Source organism: Hyaena hyaena, unplaced genomic scaffold, assembly GCF_003009895.1.
Source record: "Hyaena hyaena isolate Hyena2069 unplaced genomic scaffold, ASM300989v1 scaffold_75, whole genome shotgun sequence".
In the NCBI taxonomy this organism is placed as follows: Eukaryota; Metazoa; Chordata; class Mammalia; order Carnivora; family Hyaenidae; genus Hyaena; species Hyaena hyaena.
This window is the reverse complement of record NW_024080707.1, coordinates 355,912-380,697: the sequence shown is the minus strand read 5'-3', so window position 1 is coordinate 380,697 and position 24,786 is coordinate 355,912. Positions and strand designations below refer to the sequence as shown.

Below are 24,786 nucleotides of genomic sequence, written 5' to 3'. Positions count from 1 at the left end.
CCCTCAGGATTGTAGAATCTGTCACAGAAGATAAGTAATTATAATAAAGCATAAGCATATCTTATAATAATAACAAGTTTTTTGGCACTTTCTATCCTACATTCTTAAATGTATGTTTCAGAATTATGCAAATCAGTAAGATGTTGAAATGAGAATTTATAGCCCCACAGCTACTTATAATGTAAAATAAAACTTTATGTTTAGGCTCTTTAATTTCATTTGATTCAGCATTTATTCTACATCATATACTGTGACAACTTAAACTGTTTATTGAAAAAAAACTTTTTTCTTTCTTACAGAATCATATCGTCGTGACAGCTATGAATTCCTTAAAGGCATTTTAAACTGAGGTAGGGTTTCACCTTTTTTTTTTTTTTTAATGTTTATTCATTTTTGAGAGGGAGAGAGAATGAGCAGAGGAGGGACAGAGAAAGAAAGAGACAGAATCTGAAGCAAGCTCTCCACTGACAGTGGAAAGCCTGGCAGGGGCTCGAACTCACAGACTGTGAGATCATGTCACGGAGCTGAAGTCAGATGCCTAACTATTGGAGCCACCCAGGCACCCCAGGGTTTCACCTTTCTAATTAAGGTTAGCTTTGTTAAATTCCACTGTTTTGTTCACGTGGAAACATTTTATTTACATTATCAAGTTTGGTACTGGTCTATAAAGAAGATAGGGACATGAACTTTGGAGTTTTTGTTGAAATTATAATCTAACTTTATATCTAAAATATAATGTAACTTTAAAAATAAGAGGATAATCTGACAAGATGTATGAGTTAGAGGCTGATTGAAAAGAAAACTATTGAGCTGATCAGCCTAGCTTTACCAGTCAGAAAGTGCATATTTTTAGGTGAGTGTAAAGAGGGCTCTTAATTTAGCACCTTTAGTATAAATAACTAACTAGATACTGACAGGTGGGTTATAGTTTCTGTAGGACACATGACTGAGCAAGATATAACAAGACTATGAATTTGGAAATGTGGTAAATTAACTAAGTAATTATATATTAATTAGTTGTATCTTTCTTTCAAAAACAGTTCCCTATGGATTTAGCAATGTAAGTAAAAGTGATAGATTTATAACTAGCTTATTATAACATATTAGCCAGAGGCAGTATGAGTCATAATGTGATATTGTCTAATGTACCTATAACTAAAGGCTCACATTAAGAACTAGTCTATCTGAGACTTAGTGGCATCAATATTAAGTAATATTCTTAGAAGCTAACCAGATGTTGCCTGCTATCTCTTAGGAAAAAAAGTAATGCAAAATGAATTATATACTGAAAATACATTTCTTTGGAAACAGTATTTCAAATGATTAGTATTAGCGTCCTAACAAACTAGCTGTTTTAAAAATATTTGCAAAGCATCTTATATACACAAAATTGTGTCACTTGCATTCATTAAAATATTTATTCTATTGTGCACAACAAACAATAGTTTATAATAATAGCTAACATTTATTTAGCTCTGTCAATGTGCCAGATACTATCGTAAGCACTTTATACATATTCTGTTTAACCTTTGCAACAACCTACATGATATACAGTTATTGTCTTTATTTTATAGGTGAGGAAAGGGGTTAAATACCTTGTTCTAGGGGCACCTGGCTGGCTCAGTTGATTAAATATCCGACTTCGGCTTAGATCATGATCTGACGGTTCGTGAGGTCAAGCCCTGTGTTGGGCTCTGTGCTGACAGCTCAGAGACTGGAGCCTGTTTCAGACTGTCTTCCTTTCTCTCTACCCCTCCCCCGCTCACACTCTGTCTGTCTCTCTCTCAAAAATAAATAAACATTAAAGAAAAAATGTAAATACCTTGTCCCAAAATTACCTAAAAGGCAAAGCCAGGATACTAACCGGAGTAGTCTGGTGCTAGATTCTGTGCTTCGCTCACTCATAATAGTGATCTGTGATTTTCAGGTTTCACTACTGGTCAAAAGTTTTAGATCCTATTAAACAGTAAGCATATAATATATATACATATGCACACCTACTTACTATAGGGTTAAACATTTTATACAATTTCTGGTCTGTGGAAACACAACAGAAACTATTAGAAGGTGACCATAAGTATGTAGTTACAGTTCCACATCTGGCAGAGAGCATACACATTTAGTATATGACAGTCTCATTCATGCACTTAGGGGAACTGAGGAGTACTGGGAATAGCTTTGTGTTCCTGGATTCTAATAAAGATCATCACATGTTTTTCTTTTTTTTAATGTTTATTTATTTTGAGAGGAGCAGGGGAGAGGCAGAGAGAGAGAGAGAGAGAGAGAGACCCAAGCAGGCTCCATGCTGTCAGCACAGAGCCCGACGTAGGGCTGGATCCCATCCCCTTGTCCTTGTACCTCAGTCCAGATTATGTGCCGTTCTTCAGACACAGTCCTTGGAGAGAACTTTCTCACGAAATCACGACCTGGGTCAAAATCAAGAGTCAGACACTTAACTGGCCGAACCACCCAGGCTCAAAAGATTGTCACATATTAGGTGTGTTCTTCTGAGTCTTTAATTTGAGTAGTACTTTCAAAAATCTTGAAAGAATGAAGGTCCACCTCCCACTCAACTTCCCTTTTAGTGGGAAGCAGTGGAGAGAAAGGACAAAGAAATGAAACCAGACTTCATCTTTGAGGCATTTCCCTGGGTTGTTTTGACTGTGTTTTGGGCAGTTTCTTCATGATCTCACCCCTTCCTTGGCTTTAGTTCTCACCTTAGTTTAGTACTGTATGTGGTTTCCGGCTCAATTTGTGATCCCTCTCCTCAGCTGTAAACCCACAAACTCAGCTGCCATATAATGTCCCCTAAGTATGCTGATTTTTATTGTTCTCCCCCCAAATTCTTCCTCATTCTGTCTTTTCTAGGGATTACATTCATCCAGTGATAAGGCTCAAAACCTCAAAATCCTGTCCCTTTTTGTGGCCCCATATCCAACTGTTGCCAGGTCAGATCACTTCCGAAAACGTTTACGTCTCCTTTCCATGACCCCTGCACTAATTTATTCCTTCATTACCTCTCATCCATATTATCCTCCCTATGGTAACCTGCCTCTCTGCCCCTTGCTCCCTTTCCCCTACAGCCTGTTCTGCTACTGGACAAATTACACTTAAGAAGATATCACTACCACATTCACAGTAAGGTCAAATTTATACTGACATTTAGAACTTTCCCTAATGTGACCACAGCTTACCTTGCCTTGTGCCTCAGTCCAGATTATGTGCCGTTCTTCAGACACAGTCCTCGGAGAGAACCTCTCATTCCCTTATCTTCGTGCCTGTCTCCTTTGTCTGACATACATTTTCCCCATCATTGTCAAATACTTACCCATATTTCAAAACCTGCTTATAACTCACCTTACATTAGGCTTCCTCAGGTCTCTCTCTTCCATGTTCTCTCATTGTTCCTTTTTTGTGCATTTGTCACAGCTACCCATCTGGTATGACTAAGAGGATATCAAACTCTCTGATTTTGTCCTGTGCCCTAGAAACCTCTGACAGTCACAGTACTCCTGACACCATGTGGCCAGCCTCCCTGTCTGCACATCAGCTCCTGCCCTTTCACACTTCAGTGGTTATTCCTCCTGACCTTTATTATTTAGTGGGGGGAAATAACCCATACAGATTTGCTCCCAGGGCCTTTAATAAGCAAAGCCTTTATAAAATAATGATAGAATAAGAGAGTCTGTGAGTAAGAGAGGCAGCAACCTATGGGTCACAGACGTACAAAGACCAGCAAAGGGATGGTGGAAGCATGATTTGGGTTAAATATTAATAGGCGATACTGGGGTACTTCATCTAGAAACAATTGGGTAAATCATTTGGTTAACAAATTGTGCGGCTTAGTGTAAACAAAGCACTTGCATAATGCCAACCTTCTAAAACCTGGTAGTCAAGCTAAAGGTGCAAGATTAATATTATATACATGAAATGATAATAATATAAGGCAAGTTATAATAAGTAATACAAAAATTCAGACCCCTCTTCTTTCCAAGATTCTGGCCAATAGCAAGTACAAAAAAGGGCTAGGAGTCCAATGAAGATCAAAATATCAACTTGATTAGTTGGAGGAAGTAATAACCCCAACATGGCAGGCCCTCTGGAAGGAACTTGGGGTAACTAATATACATTGTGTTTAAGGCAGAAGTGGAACCTTCTCTCTCCCACAGTGTGTCTAAATCTTGAGCCCTTGAATCTAAACCTTGAACCTGAGGAGAAAGCTGGAACTTTGAAATAGTTCCAGTACCATTTCCATGTACCTCTACAACAGTAAGGACCACAGACCTGCCTGTGCATGATTGCAGATGAGATAGATTAAATGGGCTGGTCTCTTTATAACCTGAAATTAGGGCTTCCTAATCCAAAGATGGATTGGAGTTGAGAGTAGACAGTGAAAGGGAAACTAAGTAATGGGAAAGAGTAGTGTATAAGAAGAGTGACATATAATATTACTGGTAAAATGTGGACCAATGTTCTGGACTTGGGCCAATCAAGTTTGTCCCTCTTCCATGGGATATAGAGAGCAGAATAATTGACACTTCCTTCCTCTTCAGACTAAGGAGTATAAACTAAGAACAAATGAAGAATAAGCAGTAGTGTAGGAATACACAACAGACATAGATCACCTCAGGATGGAGTGATTAGGTCATTATTTAAGAGTTCATTATTTTAAAATCAATTCTAGTTTTTTCACTCTATATTATCTGACAGAGGACATTCCAGACCCTAGTAATAGAAACTTTGTACTTTACTAAGAAGCTTGAATTTGAAAAATGGGTATTTTGAAGGGCTGTATAAACATACTAGGCAGAGAGAACAACATGAAGAAAAAAGGCAGAAAAGCGGAATGATTGAACAGTAGGTTCGACCACATCATTGACAAATCACCAGGCTTAATAAGGTCAGGCTTTACTCTAGGCAGAAGTGGACCAGTGAAGATTATTGTTTAGGGAAGTAATCCAAAATATGTTTTAGAGAGAATAAAATATAATTGTTATACGAAGGATGAATCCTGTCAAAATACTGCCCATGAACTGCAGTATATCTAACTATATCTAACTTGCTTTTCATTTGTGTTCTGAGATATTCATCTCCAGAGCCAGTATGGCAGCGTAGGGACAATACACATGCTACTGCTCCCTGTTCTTGTGTTGTGACATATATCACATTGATCAAAGTATCTGTTTTTGCTGGATCCTGAACTTGACTTCAGAGTCTTTCTCAACACACTTCTAGCGGTCATGATCAATCGATGAAACTTCTTTGCATGGTCTGGCATTAAAACAGAGGACAGGATTTGGATTACATGCCCAGCACTAGCTCTGCTACCTACTTAGCTCTGTGGCCTTAAGTAAGGCACTTGGTTCCCCTAAATCTTAATTATAAAATGGGACTGATAATATATACCTTATGGGATTGTACAAAATAAGCTTAACTAGCACCTCCCCCTTAGTAACCATTTAATGATAGTCTTATTTTCCTGAATGGTATTGCCATTAGTTCTGATAACTGTGTATCAATAACCTATAGGGATAGTAAGTGAATACTAGAGTGCTTAAGATCTTCTAGGAATTCAGACCAGACTCAAGTTGGCAAGAGTTGGTTGTCAAGTTGACAACCTACCTTCTTCTAGGACAAGAATATATGTGGACTCTCATGCAAAGGGAAATGTAGGGGCCTACCATGCATTACTTTATAGCTGCCAATGTAAGCATGAGTGGGGTGTTTCAGGAGTGAAAGGCCCACATGCCCTACGGGAAATATGTCATCACTTTCCAATAGCTGCTCTTGTCAAAGACTTCCTCTCACACAAAGGTCCTAAGCCAAATGACAGGAACTTCTGCCACCACTAGGAGTCCCCAGAGGGACACTCTGAATAGGAATGTCGGTAAATAGTCTCTTTTTTGGGGGGGGGGGCAGCTGTTGTAGAAAACACCTGCTGAAAGGCCCTGAAGGCTTACGGACAAAAGGCATGTTGATTTTGGTGCTTTCAACAAGTAGGTCATGTAGGAGTTTTAGAAATCTGTCAGAAGTATCTCAGATAAATCTTCACATAAAGTGAAGAGTGTGATGTCTGGGTAATCATATTCACAATTATTTGTGAAGGTGACTCTTGCTTGGAAGACTCAAAAATAAGCAAATGAGAGATTACCAATATCTAAACTAGGTACCAAATTACATGGTAAATGGGTGTTTAAGTCATTTCTTAAGTAGTGTAGGAGATGCATGTTAATTTGGAAACTAATTCTTGATTTAACAATCATCTTTTATATCCTGCAGACATTTAGAGGAAATGCACTTACTATGGACACCAACTTCTGCATCTGCCTGATCATATTTAAAGGAACAGAAGAAATGTTTGTAATTAATCTGCCCAGTAAATACCAGATCATAGCATGAGGCAGGTGCGTGTCTAGATAAAATTTCTTGCAGCTAATTTAAACTTTCTACACACAGCAGTAGATAATCTCAATGTAAATAATACATTTCTTCTTGACCCTTTAATGTAAGCCAACATGTAGAAAAGGATCTTGACTTCATTTCTGTACCACATATACTTCTGTACACTTTTAGCATTTATGGATAGACTTAAAGCATTTATGAAAATGGCACCTGTGGGAAAACTGTTATGTTTTAAACTCAGATTAAATCTAATGATGAGGGGCGCCTGGGTGGCCCAGTTGGTTAAGCGTCCAACTTCAGCTCAGGTCATGATCTCACGGTTCGTGGGTTTGAGCCTGCGTCAGACTCTGTGCTGACAGCTAGCTCGGAGCCTGGAGCCTGCTTCCGATTCTTTGTCTCCTCCTCTCTCTGCCTCTCCCTCACTCACACTCTGTCTCACTCTGTCTCTCAAAATTAAATAAATGTAAAAAAAAATTTTTAATTTAAATAAATCTAATGATGAGTGGAATTAGGAACCATTTTCCCATTTAAAGCCCCTGGTGTATATTAATTAGATTTTTTAAACTTATAAAATTTTTCGAGAAGTTTATTGTAGAGCCAATTATCTCAAGGATGACTTTTTATTATACTCTAGTTATTCCTATGTTTGTACAGAAAAACTATTTCAATGTTTTAAAACTTTTATACCTCCTTTTATAAAAAGTAGTGGAATGCATTTTTCAGTACAAACATTTTAAAATATGAAGTTGTTCTTAAACTGAACTACACACTCTACTGAATAGAAAAAGGACCTTTCTTACGGGTTAGTTTGTGATCCCCTCCAAATGGTTTTGAAGCATTAATTTAAATTTCTGATCTTCTGTGCTGTTATTTTGTATTATAATAATCTGTACTCTCACGAGATAAGGGGAAGAAGGTATCACAGGATGTGTTATAACTTGATAACTAGTTTTTTAAAACTTCTGTATTTGTCTTCTGCAGGGGGTAAAAAATGCTATTCCCTTGGTACTTGCCCTAAGTCTTGATAAAATTTGTGGAAGATACTACTATATCATGAAAATAAAAATACTCTATGAAAATCTGAAACAAAATTTAACTTAAGTTTGAAAATAACTGATTTTCCATTTAGAAAAATTTCAGATTCACTTCTTAGAATGAGAGTTTTTAAAAACTATTAAATGACATAGCTACTAAAGAGTAAGCCAATTAACTATTAAACCGAATTGCCTTTACTAATGACTATTGGTACTATTTAAATAAGACTTTTAAGATAATCTAAATATTAAGAACACTTTGTGATACAGTCTTATAATAGGACATTACCTAAAATACACCAAAAAGGATAATTCCTTTGTGTTCTAGCATTGAAAACTAACTTTAGGATGTAAAGCCAAAGCATATAAAGAAACTTACATTATTACTCAGGAAATAAAGGGTTAAGTAGATTGGTTTCATATGTAATGCAAGTTATGTAGGTATGTGCTTAATGCTATTAAATCAGTTACTGTATGTTTGACCCCTTGATATACTAAGCTTTTGCCTTTCAGAACAGCTGGGTCTGCTAAGAATCATTTCCCAGTCCTCTTCATTGTAGATCAGATGACTCTCGCTTTATCACCCTTGGAGGCCACATGAAGGACAAAGCAGAAAGATCCACACACAAAACTAATGTTTATATGGGGGGAGAGGGGGGTGCAGCATGGAGGAAGGCGGGGGATACACTGGCCCTGATCTTCCAATGAACATAACAGGAGAGAGACCAATTGAGACTTGAAACCCCTGTGTTAGTCCAACCATTATTTAGTTACATCCTATCCATCTTTTACTCTTTCTATTGAACAGAGAGGCTCCTTTGGCTACCTTGACTTTTGTAAATGTTTCACTCACTTAGTTGTGGTTTATCATTTGGACAGAATGCTACATCTGGGATTTTTCTCCCCTCCTTAAGGCCTCAAGGGAAAATGGCTTCTGTATGCTTCATATTTGATACATGAACATACACCCTGTTCTCTTCTTTTAAGAAGCAAACCTAAGTTTATTGGCAGCAGAGAAAACTGCATTTCTCAGAAAGAGCCCTTCTCTCTAAAATGAACTTGAAAATAACTTAAAAGCGTTCATTTGACAGGTAGATTAGTGAAGTAAGAAATCTTTAATATTTTGGCATTACCTAAATATCTTTATATTTAGACACCCCAAAAATCCTGAGTGTCATGGAGAGAAATACTTTGGAATTGCCTGTTTCTGTGATTTTAATTCATCACTGGACATTTTTTTGTTGTTGTTTTTTTAATCTTTTAATGTTTATTTTTGAGAGAGAGAGAGAGAACAAAGCAGGGGGAGAGGCAGAGAGAGAGGAAGACATAAAATCCGAGGCAGGCTCCAGGCACTGAGCTGTCAGCACAGAACCCAACACAGGGCTCAAACCCACAAACCGTGAAATCATGACCTGGGCCAAAGTCAGACACTTAACTGAGCCATCCAGGCACCCCTATTTTTGGTATTTTGGAACCTAATCCCTCTAAGTTCAAAGTGGACTCTTCTTAAATTGGTTTTTAATAGATATTAATGATTGCTGCAAGTCTCCATAAAAGCTAGTGTTATTTTCACTATGATTAGATTAAATCATCTGGAAAATGTATATTTAAAGAATTTGCCCATAACATACCTTGAATATGGGTATAGTCTATTTTATTAATATTTATATAATACTTTTATTTTCAAATAATGTTTCTCATTTCCAGTTATTTAGAAGTTAGAACTTCCTCATCATTGATTTAAATCAACATCCTGTGTTAAAACTATGTATGCTATAACAAAAAATAAAAAAAATTGGACTACACCAGCCAGCCAAGATGCTGACATTTGGGCACAGTGATTACAGATGGTGACCATGGACAGCGATGTTCCTGCTGATTCGGCAGTGATTCAAGGCTGCTTTTCTGTGCTGACCTGCCCTTTGAGTCTTTATGCACATTTGCTTTGAAAAAGAAATACTTCCTGATTTTTGCTTTGTCTAAACCTACTTCCTTTATCAGACTTAGAAGCACATACCTTCTTGTATCAGCCTGTGGCTGTCCATGTCTAGAACCAAATTTTCTTTGTATATATGTGTTTGTTGTTTTAAAATATATGACCACTTACTCAATATACTTTAATGGCTGTCTTGTGAAAGAAATATATTCATTAAAAACATACATTGATGTGAAAATAATTGTTTTATTCTTATCACAGAGACTAAAGAGAACATTTTTACATAAGAAACTAACATGGATAGGATACATTATTTTTACCAATTGAGTATGACAGTAATGATAAGCTTCTCCTAACATAGAATAATACATTATTAACAGACCCAAGTCAATATGAAACATGATAGAATCAATGCTCTGGAGGTGGTCATCTTGAGCCATGTCATAACAACAACAACAACAACAACAAAAGAGCAGAAGGATGAAATCCTGCATAAGACCATTTAACTTAAACAGAATGATCCTAGAAGTTTAGAACTAGTCATCATGAGTAATTAAGAAGACATCACTCAAACCACTTAGATTTAAATTCAAGAAAATTCACTGTTCAGTTGCATTTAAGTAAATCAGCATTTCTGGAAAAAATAACATGGTTTCATCTCTCTGCCAAAAAGAAATTTCAAATTTGTACATGTAATTAGGTAGGCACGTAGGCACGTTCAAACGTCAAGCAGTTTAAATTGCCTTATCCCAGTAATTTAAAAGATTATCACAAACATAACCCCTGAGATATCATTTCTAAAGAATGAAATACACAATACCTACATTCTAAGGAAGGAAAATTAAATTTAAATACCAAAATTAGTAATTTCCTTTCAAAAGAAGGGCTAAATTCTCCCAGTAAGCTCACTGGATTTGCAGATTTTTTTTTAAGACAACAAACTATAGAGTATATTTCCTGAGTAAACACTGGGATTAAGGGCATTTTCTCTCATTTTCCCACTTGGATAACTATTACAAAACTACAGTATGTCTTGGCCACTGAATAGTTAGAAAATAAAAGCCTCCACTGGGCTTGGGTCCCCATATACATTTATTTTGTATAGACAACAATGACTTTTCACCATCTTTTTCCTGTAATTCCATGATTCTCAAAATGATAATTTTATTTATACACAGCAGGAGGTCCAAAAAACCTTTAAGCACTGTTAATATTTTCACATGTGTTTGGAGATACAGCTAGTTGATTTTCTTCTGATTTCTTCCACCTTTGGAATCCCACATGATTATAATGTTAAAGTATACCAAGAAGAACAGGAAATGCAAGCAGGATACAAAACAAACCAATACAGAAAATAAGTCCGGTAATTTCTGAGGAGGATCCAGTGTGACTGTTAGCAGTGTCAGAAGTACCATAGTGATGACTGAGATAAAAAACTACAAGGAGGGAAAAAACAAATCACTGAGTAATATAACAGATAAAATGCAAATGTACTGGTAACATTTATTTACAGCTGTAAGTGAGCAGAACTGAAGGTGAGGGGTGGGACTCCAATCTCTTCTATTGGTGGATTTCCTCCTAGGCTGCATGTTAGAAACATGGCGGGCAGGGGGCTAAAATCTCAATCCTCAGGCCATACTTCAGACCAATTAAGTTTCTAGGGTAGGCCTCAGGATTTAAAGCCTTCCAAGTGATTCCCATGTATAGCCAAAGCCTGAGAATTCCTATCATACTTAATACCACCCAAGTACTTAAAAGTTACCTGAAATAGTCACTACTGCTAGTCAGGGTTAAATTCAGGCTACGCTCCAGGGCCCTGAGTCCTTATAGGATATAAAGTTCTAAGCTAATCTAAGAACTCATCTCTAAAAAAGTCTTCCATGACAAGTAGAGAATAATATTTCACATTCATGCAACATTCAATGAACTAATGCTATAGTAAATTATGGTGGGGCATATGAAAGAAAATGTAATCTGGCCTCAAAGAGTTTTTGATTTAATTAGGGAAATGAATGCATGAACTAGTTAAATAAAATCACAAGGTCATATTTTATTAAAGGCCAAAATGAGTAGCAAAAATGCTGCATTTATTGTAATTGTGTAGCAGTTTTCTTTAGACTAGTACATTGTACAAAAGAACTTTTTGCAGTGATCGACACGTTCTATACCTGTATACATCAACAAAAGTAACTGCTAACCACATGTGGCTACTGACCATTTGAAATGTGCCTATTGTGACGGAGTTGAATTTTTTATTTAATTTTACTAAGTTTAAAGTTTAATGTGTCTAGTGGCTACCATATTGGCCAGTTTAGCTCTAGACTGTGGGCTCCTTGAAGACAAGGACCAGCCAGATCTTACATATTTTATCCCTGGGATAGCAAATACACAGAAACTACTTAAGTAAATGTTCTAAGCAAGAAGTAAGAAACCATTGTTGGTGACTTTCATGAAGAAGGTGGGACACAAATGGAACCCTAAAAGATGTTTTAATGGTTATAGCAGGATTTAAAGACCTGAATAAGAGTATGCAGGGCTCATTTCAGATGGAAGCTTAGGGACAGAACCAAAAGGGCTCACAAACAGGTATAAACAGGCTGTAAATACCCTCCGAAAGAAAAATCCCTGAGTCAACCTTAGTGAAAAGTGAAAACTTCTAACTTCTGAATTGAAATCACCAAATGGAAAGTTTCAAACTTAAGAAATACGGGACTGATTGAAATGTCATGATACTGTGATCCTGAATCAGTGTTAAGGAACATGCTAAAATTCCTCCCATTTTAAACAAACTCTAGCTATTACCCCATTTGTCTGCTCCTACTTACAGCAAAGTTTCCCAAAAGAATTGCCTATAACTTAATGCATCCAGTTCTCCTCCCATTTCATTAGTGAATCCGCACCAATTAGACTTTCACTTCAGTTGCTCCAGTGAAACTGCCCTGATCAGAGATCCAAAATGACTTCCACTGTACTAAATCCAATTGTTACTACTTATCTTATTTGATCTCTCAACAGCATCTGAAATAGCCCATTACTCCCACCTCCCTGACACACTTCCTTCACTTACTTACATAACACCATACTCTCCTGGTTTCCTCCAACCTCAGTTAATTCTTCTCAGACAACTCTGCTGGTTCCTTATGGCCCCTACCTCTAGGTATTGTAGTATCCCAAGGTTCAGTACTTATTTGTCTTCTGTACGCCCACCTTTTGTAAGCTCATCCAGCCTGGACCTCTCTCCCTTAAATTCCAGACTCATATTCAAATGGACATGGCAATAAGCATCTAAAACTATGCGTACAAGCTATCCTTAATAAGATAACATAACATAATAAGGTAACACAACACAACATGACAACATCATGACCGGAGCCAAAGTCAGACAGTTAACCAACTGAGCCACCCACGTGCTCCATAAACACACTGGAATTAGATGAGAATACAAAAGTAGGAAGAAATCTGGAAAATCCCCAAATATTTGGGAACTGAACAAGTTTCTAAGCAATTCATGAATCGAAGAAATCACAATGGAAATGGATTATATTTTTAACTCAATAGAAAACAAATGTCAAAATTTATCAAAAGCTGCCTTAACATGACATAGGAGGATGTACAAGTTTGAATGCCTCTATAAAAATGGAAGAAAATTTTTAAATCAATCACCTGAATTTGTAAAGAAACTAGATAAAAAGTAAACCAAAGGAAGTATGAGAAAGAATAAAATTAGAATGAAATCAATGAAATAGAAAACAGTAAACCAGGGGTGCCTGGGTGGCTCAACTGATTAAAGCATCTGAGCCTTGATTTTGGCTCAGGTCATGATCTTGCGGTTTATGGGTTCAAGCCCCGCATCAGGCTCTGTACTGACAGCTCAGAGCCTGAAGCCTACTTCAGATTCTGTGTGTGTGTGTGTGTGTGTGTGTGTGTGTGTGTGTGTCTTTGCCTCTCCCCCACTTGTGCTCTCTCCCAAAAATAAATATTAAAAATTTAAAAAGGTCAAGTGTATTTGCATACAGTAACAATGAACATTATAAAAACAAAATTAAGAAAACAATTCCATTTACAAAAACATCATAAAGAATATTTAGAAATAAATTTAACATAAGTACATAAGACCTGTACAAGAAAAAATACAAAACACTGTTGAAGAAAATTAAAGACTATCTAAATAAATGAAAATATATCCTATGTTCATGGATTTGGAAGACTAAATCTTACTAAGATAGCAATATTCCACAAATTGATATACAGAATCAAAGTAATCCTTATCGAAATCTCAGCTGAGTTTTCGGAGACATTGACAAGCTGATGTGAAAAATAATATGGAACATAACATAGCTAAAACAATCATGAGAAAGAACAAAGTTGGAGGACTCACATTCTGAATTTTAAAACTAACTACAGAGCTACAGTAATAAAGACAGTGTAGTATTGGCATAATGATACACATATGGATCAGTGGAACAGAAAAGAGTCCAGAAACAAACCCTTATATTTAGGATCAGTTGATTTTCAACAAAGGTATCAACATAATTCACTGGCACTGGAACAACTGAATAAAGTTGGACTCCTACCTCACAGCATTTAGAATTAACTCAAAAAGAATCAATAACCTAAAAATAAAACATTTAAGATTTTATTTTTAAGTAATCTCTACACCCAACGTGGGACTCAAAGTCATGACCCAAGATTAAGAGTTACACACTCCTCAAACTGAGCCAGCCAGGTGCCCCCTCAAGATAAAACTCTTAAAAGAAACAGAAGGGTAAATCTTCATGACCTTTACACAATGGTTTCTTAGATAAGATATCAAAAGCACAGGGGCATCTGGCTGACTCAGTCAGTATAGCATGCAATGCTTGAATTCAGAGTCATGAGTTCAAACCACAGGATGGATATAGAGATTACTTTTTTTTTTTAAGTTTTATTTATTTTTGAGAGAGAAATAGAGACAGTGTGAACAGGGGAGGGTCAGAGAGAGAGGGAGACACAGAATCTGAAACAGGCTCCAGGTGCTGAGCCAGCTGTCAGCACAAGAGCCCGATGCAGATCCCGAACCCACGAACCATGAGATCATGACCTGAGCCGAAGTCAGACGCTAAACCAAGACTGAGCCACCCAGGTGCCCTGAGCTTACTTTTAAAAAAAAGGACAAACAACAAAAAACAAAGAAATAGACATATTGGACTTCATAAAAATAAAAAAAACTTTCATACTGGACACAATACCATTAAGAAGTGAAGGAGCAACCTACAGACTAGGAAAAAAATATTTACAAGTCATTTCTAGTAAGGGACCTGTATCAAGAATATATAAAGAAAATAATTTCTGTTACTTCAGTTACCCGGTCTGTGGTATTTTGCTATGGCAGCCCTAGCAGAATAATACATTCCATTTACATGAAATGTCCAGATAGGCAAATATATAGGTACAGAAAGTAGATTACTGGCTGTCCAAGGCTGGAGATTAGAGTGGGATAGAAAATGGCTGCTAATGGAAACAGGGTTCCTTTTTGGGGTGATGGAGATAGTCTAAAATTAGATTATGGTCATGGTTGTACAACTCTACATACATACTTAAAACCACTCAACTGCACACTTTAAATGGGTGGACTTTATAGGTGAATTTATATGAATTATACCTCAAAAAAAGCTATAAAAGAAAAAAGGTATTACATTTTTTAAAAATAGTGCCATGCTAAATACCATTCCTTAAAAACTGAACAACTTACCAAATACTGCATAATTCTGGAAAGAAATGTAAAACATGGAAGATATTTCCTAACAGAAAGGGAAAAGGATTTCAACTGAAGTTCTTCTTCAGAAGTCTTTTCAAATATTGAAAAGGAAGTTGTACAAGCTATAAAAAATGCCATCGTTGTCACAACTAAGGGCATTAGGAGTTCATCCTTCAACAGAAGAGGTAGCATACTGTAAGGGAAAAACAGAAAAAAAACATCAAAAGAGAATTGCCAGTTCAAACCCTATCACTTTGAAAAAAGTTTTAAATGAGTTTAGAAGAAGTATACTGAAAATACTGTAGGAGTATTGGTTTGACTCACCTAAATGTTGACACAAGTAAAAACCAGGTAGACATAAAAGGAATTTCACTTAAAACTAAGCAGACAGGTCTAAAATGATAAAGAAAAAATATTTTAATATGACAGAACAGAATTTCCTTTCTTGTGAAAAATATAAATACATTTGATCTGTCTGATCCTCAGGATAGCTAAACAAACAAATAAAAAAAAACAGCCAGTAAGGTCTGCATTTGGATCACTGACTCTTTTTTTTACAACTATCAATCCAAACTAAGTGAGTCTAAACATAGAGAGGGTATCTACTCATAATAGCTGAAAAACTGCTTCTTCCAATATTCCATTAATGGAACATTTTTTTTCTGTACTACAAACAGCAGCTTAAAGAAAAGATCAAATAAATAGATCCAAACATTCAGAGAAAGAGAGCTTTTTGTTGTTTCATCCTACTTGGGAAATAAATCAATTCCCAGTATAGTGGTATTCAAACTTCTTTTGTACGGTCCTCCATGTTACATATTACTAATGTAAGTTAAAAACTAAAGTGGTAACAAAGAGTCCTGCCACTGAAGCAAGAACAACAGAGACAAAGCATTACAAGAGGAAACAAAGTGATAATGGTAGAATAGAAGAAAAGGAAAAAAAAAGTAGGATGCAGCTACAGGAAAAGAGGAACAGTATAGGAAGAGGAAGCATAATGTCAATAAAAGTAACCAATGGCTTTATCACAGAGTTTAGGGTTATGGGTTCCAATGTATCACCACCCCTGGTCTCATTACCTTCTGGATTTAACTGTGGCGATGCTTGAGAAGAAGGGGACCTGAGTCTTAGTCCCATCTGTGCCACTTACTGTATGACCTTGAACAAATGATTAATTTAGCCTTTTTCTTATGTATAAATGGAAATAATAATACCTTGTATTGTTAAGTAGCTGAAAGAACTCTAAGTATTATCTAATTTTTTAATAAAATAACTGTTTACTAATGATGGTGGTTGTTGAATACTTCTTGCTATTGTTATCTTGGGTCTCCTTATTTTAAAAGGTTTGAGAATTTTCCTCCTTTCTTAGAAGGACAACTTTCCCCCATATCAACTAGCATATGAGATATAAGGCCTGGGGTTACAAACTAATTGAAAACTACTGCACTACAAGAAAATATTAGAGAACTTTCAATTTCACTGCTTGATGCTTTTTAAATCAGAATGTATTTATGCAAAAAACATTCACATAGTAGATGCTCAATAAACATTATTTTCTCTTTTTGGGTCATAACTCTTTCCATTTATACAATATTAATTTACTGAATATAAGCATTTGTGGAAAACTTGTTTTGTACAAGCACTACTCTGAAAGGAATACAAAGAGGAATATAACTCAGCCCTTGACCTCAGGGTACTTACTATTTATAATCAAGCAGCAAAATCCCTTGCATCCTCAACCTCTTCTCCAAATCTTTCCTTTTATCGCCTTGTTCAAAACAAACCCTGGCTCCCTCCCACTGAGGAAAATGCTGCCCCCCTGCCCTCTCAACTGTGCCTGTTTTGTTGTTTCTACAGCCTTCAAACAAATGGACCCAGAGGGAGATTGTATCCTTGGTCTTTATCACTTCTTCCACACCAGTTCTCCCTCTCTCTACCATAACAATCTCATGTCATCAGGTTTCATCCCTATTAGTCTTCCTCTCTGTTATCATCCACCAACCAAGAGTCACTTCCCTCATTATTTAATCATTTCAATTCCCTACTCACTTCACTCTCCACAACCGTACTCCTCTGAATTCCTGGCAATTTTTACATAGACGTAAGTGATCGTCTAACATCCTGACATCTCACTGTTGGAGCTCCTCTCTTCTGGTGATCTCATCTTCATCCCTATACCTTAGGGTCATACTCAGGACTGCAACCCCTCCATAATCACAACCCATCATCTGCATCCTGACCATTCTCTCCTACTTTTTCAGCACTCCAAACTCCAGCAATCTTTTGATCCCATCAAGACTTTCAATCCATAATCCATTATTCCTACTACCTTTTCACTTTGCCTCACTCCTTTGAGGTCTTTCCCCCTTCTTAACCAGTTTAAATTCTAAGGTCAACCATTATAGTCACCCCCATGCATTCACTTGCAAGCCCTGAGCAAGCTCATTATCCTCACTAAACAAAACCACAAACCTGGAAAGACCCAACTCTCCACTTGTACTTATTCCAACTATAGTGAAGAAGTGCTCTGAGGAAAACATGTACTCACACAATTTTCACTTTAAGTATATGATCATGATATTCAAGTGTCCAACACCTACTATATATTTCTTTAGTCTGTTCACATTTGGTCTCCTTAGAATAATAATTCACACCTTCTCTCTCATAATCCCAACAGCTCCAACCCATTCTTGCCTAATGACTTTGCCTTCCACTTCACTGAGAAAACTGAAGCAATTAAAAGAACTTTCACAGATGCCACCATCACATCTACTCTCTCCCCAGCATCTGTACCAATATACCCTGTTCCCTCTATTTATTAAAATGAAAAACTGATGCATCTGCCCAATGCGAATCCTTCCATTTGTGCTCTAGGTCCTATCCCACCTCCCTTACCAAGGAGTTTGCTCCAACAACTCTTACCTCCCTCCTCTATCATCAATGTTCCCTTTCAACTGACCATTCCCACACCATTATCTCTCCTATCTTAAAACCAACAACAGGGGTGCCTGGGTAGCTCAGTTGGTCGAGCATCTGACTCTTGATTCCTGCTCAGATCATGATCTCATAGTTTGTGGGTTTGAGCCCTACATCGGGCTCTGTGCTGACAGTGTAGAGCCTGCTTGGGATTCTCTTTCTTCCTCCCTCTCTGCCCCTCCCCCACTCACTCTAGTTCACAAAAGTAAACATTAAAAAAAAACTCACTTGACTCTACTTTCTCTAACAGCTGTTGCTCTTATTTTTTCTCCCCTTTTCAGCAAAACTCACCTAAAGAAGCTATCTCACACCATATACAAAAACTAACTCAAAATGTATCAAAGACCTAAATATAAGATACACATTCAGAAATAACATGAGAGTCTTTATTACCTTGGATTTGGCAATGGTTTGTTAGATCTGACACCAAAGCCCAAGCAACAAAAAAAATAAAAGATAAACTGAACATCAAAATTAAAAACTTTTTAAAGATTTTAAAACTTCAAAACAATGCTCAACAGCACTAGTTATTAGGGAAATGCAAATCAGAACCACAATGAAATACCACTTCATATAACTAGGATGGGGGAAAAAAGGAAAATAACAAGAGCTGGAAAGGATGTAGAGAAACTCATACATTACATTACTGGTAGGAATGCAAATGGTATAGCTGCTGTGGAAAAGTTTGATGGTCCCTCAATCAGTTAATATAGAATTTACTATATGACCCAGAAATCTCACTCCCAGGTATAGACTCAAAGAGTCCTGGGGTGCCTGGGTGGCTCAGTCAGTTAAGCATCCAACTCTTGATTTCCACTCAGGTCATGATCTCGTGGTTTCTGGGACTGAGCCCCACATCAGGCTCTGTGCTGACAGCAAAGAACCTACTTGGGATTCTCTCTCCCCCTCTCTCTGCCCCTTCCTCCTTGTGCACACATGGCACACACACTTTCTCTCCCTCTCTCTCAAAATAAACATTTAAAAGAAGAGTACTGAAAACAAATGTTCAAACAAAAACTTATGTAGGAATGTTTATAGTGGCACTATTCACAAAAACCAAAAGGTGGGAACCCAAACATTCACCAATTGATGCATGGATGAACAAAATGTAGTAAATCCATACAATGCAATATGATTCAGGCATAAAAATGAGTGTTTTTGGTGCATTATCCAAAAAATCATGCCAAGACCAACGTCAAGGAGCTTTTCCCCTATGTATTCTTCTAGAAGTTTTATGGTTTCAGGTCTTGCATTTAAGTCTCTTTATTATTAAGGGGGGTGAGGGACAGAGGAAAAGAGAATCTTAAGCAGGCTCCACACTCAGCACAGAGCCCAACACGGGGCTTGATCCCATGACCCTGGGATCGTGACCTGAGCCTAAATCAAGTTGGATGCTCAACCAGCTGAGCCACCCATGCACCCCAAATTTAAGTCTTTACTCCATTTTCAAGTTAATTTTTGCGAATGGTGTACAACAGGTGACTAATGTTCTTAAATACCTTCTTTAGTCAGCTTCCAGGATACCAACTTTGTGGTTTTTCATCCCACATCATTAGCCGTTCCTATTTGCCTCTTCTCATAAGACCTCTTAACACTGTGTGGCCCAGGACTCAGCCCCGGGTACTCTTCCCTACATATACGCACTCCTTTGATGATCTCATCCAGTCTCATGACTTTGTCCTCTCTTCTGACAAACTACTAAATGTCTATCTTAAGCTCAAACCCGTCTCATAGAACTCCAGTCATATATCCAACCTAGACCTATATGTAAATGCTAACCCAATCTCTCTGCTTTCATGTCCAAAGATCTGTCCAACACTGAACTTGGTCACACCAGGTCTACATCTAGCCTAATCCTGTTTCACTGGCAATCTTCCCCATTTCAGCCAATCACAATTCTATCCTTCTACATCCAAGCCAAAAACTATTGACACACCTTTGATTTTTCTTTTTCTCTCACATGCTACGTACAAATCATCAGAAAGCCTTCTGGTTGTATTTATATATCCACAATGACCGCTTCTCACTTCTCCCACTATTACTGTCTTGGTCCCAATCACCACCACCTCTCACCTGGATTATGGTAACAGCCTTCTAAATGGTTTCTGTGTTTTCTTGCTCCATACAATCTATTCTCAACCTGCAGTGAGAGTGATCCTTTTATTGTTTTTAAAGCTTTACTGAGTTATAATTGATACACAAAGAATCATCATAATTAATGTGTATAATATGGTAAGCAGAGTGGATCCTTTTAAGACATCAAGTCAGATCACACTTACTCCCCAACAGCCTTCCAAGGGTCCCCACTTCTTTGGAATAAAGGCCAAGGTTCTAATGTGGCCTACAAGGTCCTATAGAATTTACATCTCTGTTACCTCTTTAACCTCACCTTCTATTACCCCTTACCTTGACCACTCCATTCTGGCCACCTTGCCATTCTGTTATTCTAAACATACCAGACATACACCCATCTTAGAGCCTTCACACAGGCTGTTCCCTTCATCTAGAATGTTACTATTCCAAATATCCACACAGATAGTTTCCTCACCATCTCCAGTCCTCTTAAATATCTCCTCAATGAGGCCTACCTAGCTATATGAAGATTACAACCAATACTTGTCCCTGTACCCCCACCTCCAATACTCCCAACTTCCCTTACCCTGTTTTATTTCTTCCTTGTGGCCTTTGTTACCTTCTCACACACTATTTAATTTCTTATATTTATTTATTAGTGTCTGTCCTTGAGAATGAAAGCTCAGAAAGTAGGAATTTTTATCTGTTTTGTTCATGGATACATACCTAGTATACAGAACAGTACCTGGCAACCAGTAGGCACTCACTGAACATTTATTCAATGATATATCTGTTTAATGATAGATTAGCTAGGGGGCACCTGGGTGGCTCAGTTGGTTAAGCATCTGACCGGCTCAGGTCATGATCTCATGGATCGTGGGTCGAGCCTTGAGTTGGGCTCTGTGCTGACAGCTAGCTTAGAGCCTGGAGCCTGCTTCGGATTCTGTATCTCCCTCTTTCTGACCCTCCCCTGCTCACGCTGTCTCTCTCTCTCTCTCTCTCTCTCTCTCTCTCTTAGAAATAAATAAAACACTAAAAAAAAAAAAGAGAGAGAGAGAGATTAGCTAGGACCAGGTCAAGAAAAACTTTTAATGCTAACTTTAAAATATTTTATCAAAATTATATTAAAGCCATGCACTATTATAAATGACAGAAGTAGAGTTGTAGAGCAGGAACTCCAAGAAATTCAGGATCCAAGAGCTACTATGAATGATCAGATTACAGGTCACTGAATGGGCTGCCTTTGTATGGGGTAGAAATTCTGGGGAATCTGAAAGCAAACCTTTCCATAGATTCCATCCCTTGACACTAGGAATTTGTGGAGGGTCAGCCAAGCCTCACTTAATAATGAAGTGAAGCTTCATTATACAAATTTATATTTACATTATACAAATTTATATATACATTATACAAATTTATGTATATATGAAGTGAAGGAACTAATTCAGGTTTAGACTTTGAAGGATGAAACTATGCTGTCCTCCTAGTCTGTAATGATGTGAGACAGTTTTGTTCCAAGCAAAAAAGCCTTCCACACAGGCCACCTCAGGCCAGCACAAGCTCTACACTGAGATCTTAGTCCAAAGTTCCACCTAATAAAAGCAATACTTTTTCCATTTACCATTGGTTATTCTGTCCATGGCTCTTCCAAAGGAACCTAGCAAACACAGGATAGGCATGGAATAGTCAAAGGCTGGAATTGATCTAGGGCAGGATTCAAGTATTCCAATGTGTTCTGGGCAAACACTATTTTAATATTGGGATAATATACCACCACTGTCACCTAATATCTATGATGACCAGGAAAAAATGTTAATGCTCTTAAAACAAAAGTAGTCTGATTAAGAATGGCCAACTGGGTCTAAACAAAGGTTTTGACAAAAGAGTCAGAATGGAGCCAACATATGAAAGCCCCTGAAGAGGTGAAAGAACAGAGAACAAAGCTACTGAATAAATGTGGAAATGAATGAAATGAAAAAGGCAAACGTGATAAACAGCCTCCAATCTGAGAAGCTCTTTAGAAGACATTTTTATTAGCATATAAAAATATATGTATATGAAGAAACAGAAATAAGTATGTCAGAATAATTCTATGAAGCCTTTTCAGTTTAAAATATTATATTTTATAAAGAAGTAAAATTGCAAGAAATTCTGGAAAATACAATGTTATGAATAATTTTATCCAACTACATAACATTTGTCACTTAGGTGACTGTATGTAGGTAACAAATTTATGTATATATTATAAACATATAATAAATAAAACACATACTTGAAACATTTTTACTTACAATGATACCAAGAGAATGGACTTTTCATGTACTTGGAAAGAAAATAAAAAGAATGATAGTGCACAGCTAACCTTTAAGGAAAAACAGCGGAGAATGAGATGTAACAACTTGTCAACCATAAGAGCAGTTTAATTATTAATCTAAATAAAAATCATTTTAAGTAAAATTTTAAAGCTTAACGTAGCTTCTATCTGGAAGGAAAATACCTACACAACACTAATATGCATAATTTTATTCAACTTTCATAAAAATATTCCTTAAAAAACAATGATTACAAAGGTATACCTAATCATCTAAAACAAGTTCATTCAGGCTCAGCTATGAATAAACAAAATACTAAATACTTCACACACAATAATCATACCTTCATCCTCCCTTGGAATCTCTGACAATTTATATTAAAAGGCACTGAAGGACAAGAGGTTCAAAATCTAAAACTGGCAAAACAGATCTATTTTTTTTAATTTTTATTTATTTTTGAGAGACAGAGAGAGGGCGCAAGCAGGGGACAGGCAGAGAGAGAGGGTAACACAGAATCCAAAGCAGGCTCCATGTTCTGTACTGTCAGCACAGAGCCTGATGCGGGGCTAGAACTCACAAACCATGAGATTATGACCTGAGCCTAAGTCAGATGCTCAACTGACTGAGTCACCCAGGTGCCCCTATTTTAGCGTTTTTAAAGTGTACATTTCAATTAAATATATTAAGTGCTTTATAAAGTAATCATCTGTTGTTTGGGGTTTTAAATTAAAATTATTTAGACCTATTTTTAGAAGGTCTGATCTGCATATTGGACTTCTATCTACACAAATCCAACCCAGAGCAAATCCTATCTATACCACCTTCTAAATACAGTACCCACTTCTCTCCACTGCCCTCTGCTGATGGTGGCAGAGGAGTGGTCTAAGTCATAATCCTCTTTCTGTTGGACTTCTGCAACAGCCTCCTAATTGGTAACACTCTTGCCTCCTTACAGTCCACTGTGCACTGAGCCACCACACCAGATCATGTAAATTCCCCTATTTAAAATCCTCAGTTAGGGGTGCCTGGGTGGCTCAGTCGGTTAAGCATCTGACTTTGGCTCAGGTCATGATCTCACAGTTTGTGGTTTCAAGCCCCGTGTCGGGCTCTGTGCTGACAGCTCCGAGACTGGAGCCTGTTTCAGATTCTGTCTCCTCTCTGCCCCTCCCCCATTCATGTTCTGTTTCTGTCTCAATAATAAACAAACATAAAAAAAAATTTTTTTTTAATCCTCAATTAGCTTCCCACGAACACTAAGAATCAAATCCAAACTCCTATCTGGGTCCTCCCTTCCTCTTCCAGTCTATTTCTGGATAGAGAAAATCTCCCTCCCTCACTTCATATCAGCCATTTGATACCTGTTTATGAGCCAAACATACCAAATGTGTTCTTGCTTTAAAGAAAAATATTTTTTCAAGTCAGAGCAGAGATCTTCTTGTGAATGGCTCCTTCTGGCTTTTCAGTTCTAGGCTCAAATTGTACTTCCCTAGAAAGGCTTTCCCTTACTCAATCTAACCAAATCCATCAGCACTCTTTTCACTTAACACTATTTTCTTCATAGTCCTCATTGCTCCCAGATACTTCCTGGTTAACAGATCTATTTTGTTGATTATCCTTCTCCTGCCACTAGCATGAAAGACTCCAATTAAGAGAGCAGGGAGGTTACCTGTCATTCACTTACACACCAGTAACTACAAAAGAAACTCATACATTCGAGGGTATTCAAAAAACATTACTTGAATAAATTAAAGACAATCACTTTGCTGCTATAGATATATTAGTGTTCATACTATCAATTACCTCAATTATAGACTTATATTAAGAAATAATTCAATCTTTATTGAAAGGAAAATACTTTAAAATAATTATAATGGGATATGATTTCTAAGTTCTCAGAAGTAATCAGTAAGAATTCAAAACATCATCAACACAAATACAATTATAAAAGTCACTAATATAAATCTTTTTTAGTTATTTTAAACATAGTGGCTTGTATTAAAATATAGCAAACAGGGGTGCCTGGATAGATCAGTTGGTTAAGCGTTCAACTCTTGATTGAGGATCAGGTCAATGATCTGAGTTCGTGAGACTGAGCCCCACATCAGGCTCTGAGCTGACAGTGCAGAGCCTGTCAGAATCCACATGGATTCTTTTTTTTTTTTAATTTTTTTTTTTAATGTTTTATTTATTTCTAGGAGAGAGAGAGAGAGAGAGAGACAGCGTGAGCAGGGGAGGGTCAGAGAGAGAGGGAGTCACAGACTCTGAAACAGGCTCCAGGCTCTGAGCTGGCAGTCAGCACAGAGCCCGACGCGGGGC

At 37.2% G+C, this 24,786-nt stretch overlaps 2 protein-coding genes across 7 annotated transcripts in view; one reads left to right on the top strand and one right to left on the bottom strand.

The window, feature by feature from the left end:
• LOC120232615 (integrin subunit beta 3 binding protein) overlaps nt 1–24,786 on the top strand; it is a 99,153-nt gene that overhangs the window by 57,160 nt on the left and 17,207 nt on the right. For 2 of the 6 annotated variants that reach the window (XR_005528609.1, XR_005528607.1), the window contains exons 8-10: nt 300–350; nt 1,041–1,060; nt 6,280–6,404. Coding sequence is in view for 3 of the 6 variants with exons in the window: in XM_039233430.1 (XP_039089361.1) it covers nt 300–349 (50 nt within the window). In the remaining 3 variants the exon portion in view is untranslated. Of the gene's footprint in view, nt 1–299; nt 351–1,040; nt 1,061–2,868; nt 2,897–6,279; nt 6,715–9,143; nt 9,608–24,786 lie in introns of those variants that run through there. The other 4 variants (XM_039233430.1, XM_039233428.1, XR_005528608.1 and 1 more) reach the window with 3 other exon arrangements.
• Nucleotides 9,599–24,786, bottom strand: part of ALG6 (ALG6 alpha-1,3-glucosyltransferase) — a 61,895-nt gene continuing 46,707 nt past the window's right edge. The window contains exons 12-15 of the mRNA XM_039233427.1: nt 22,450–22,520; nt 15,434–15,502; nt 15,104–15,302; nt 9,599–10,808 (exon numbers count right to left, since the gene is read on the bottom strand). Of these exons, the coding sequence (XP_039089358.1) occupies nt 10,611–10,808; nt 15,104–15,302; nt 15,434–15,502; nt 22,450–22,520 (537 nt within the window). The 3' untranslated portion in view covers nt 9,599–10,610. The remainder of the gene's footprint in view (nt 10,809–15,103; nt 15,303–15,433; nt 15,503–22,449; nt 22,521–24,786) is intronic.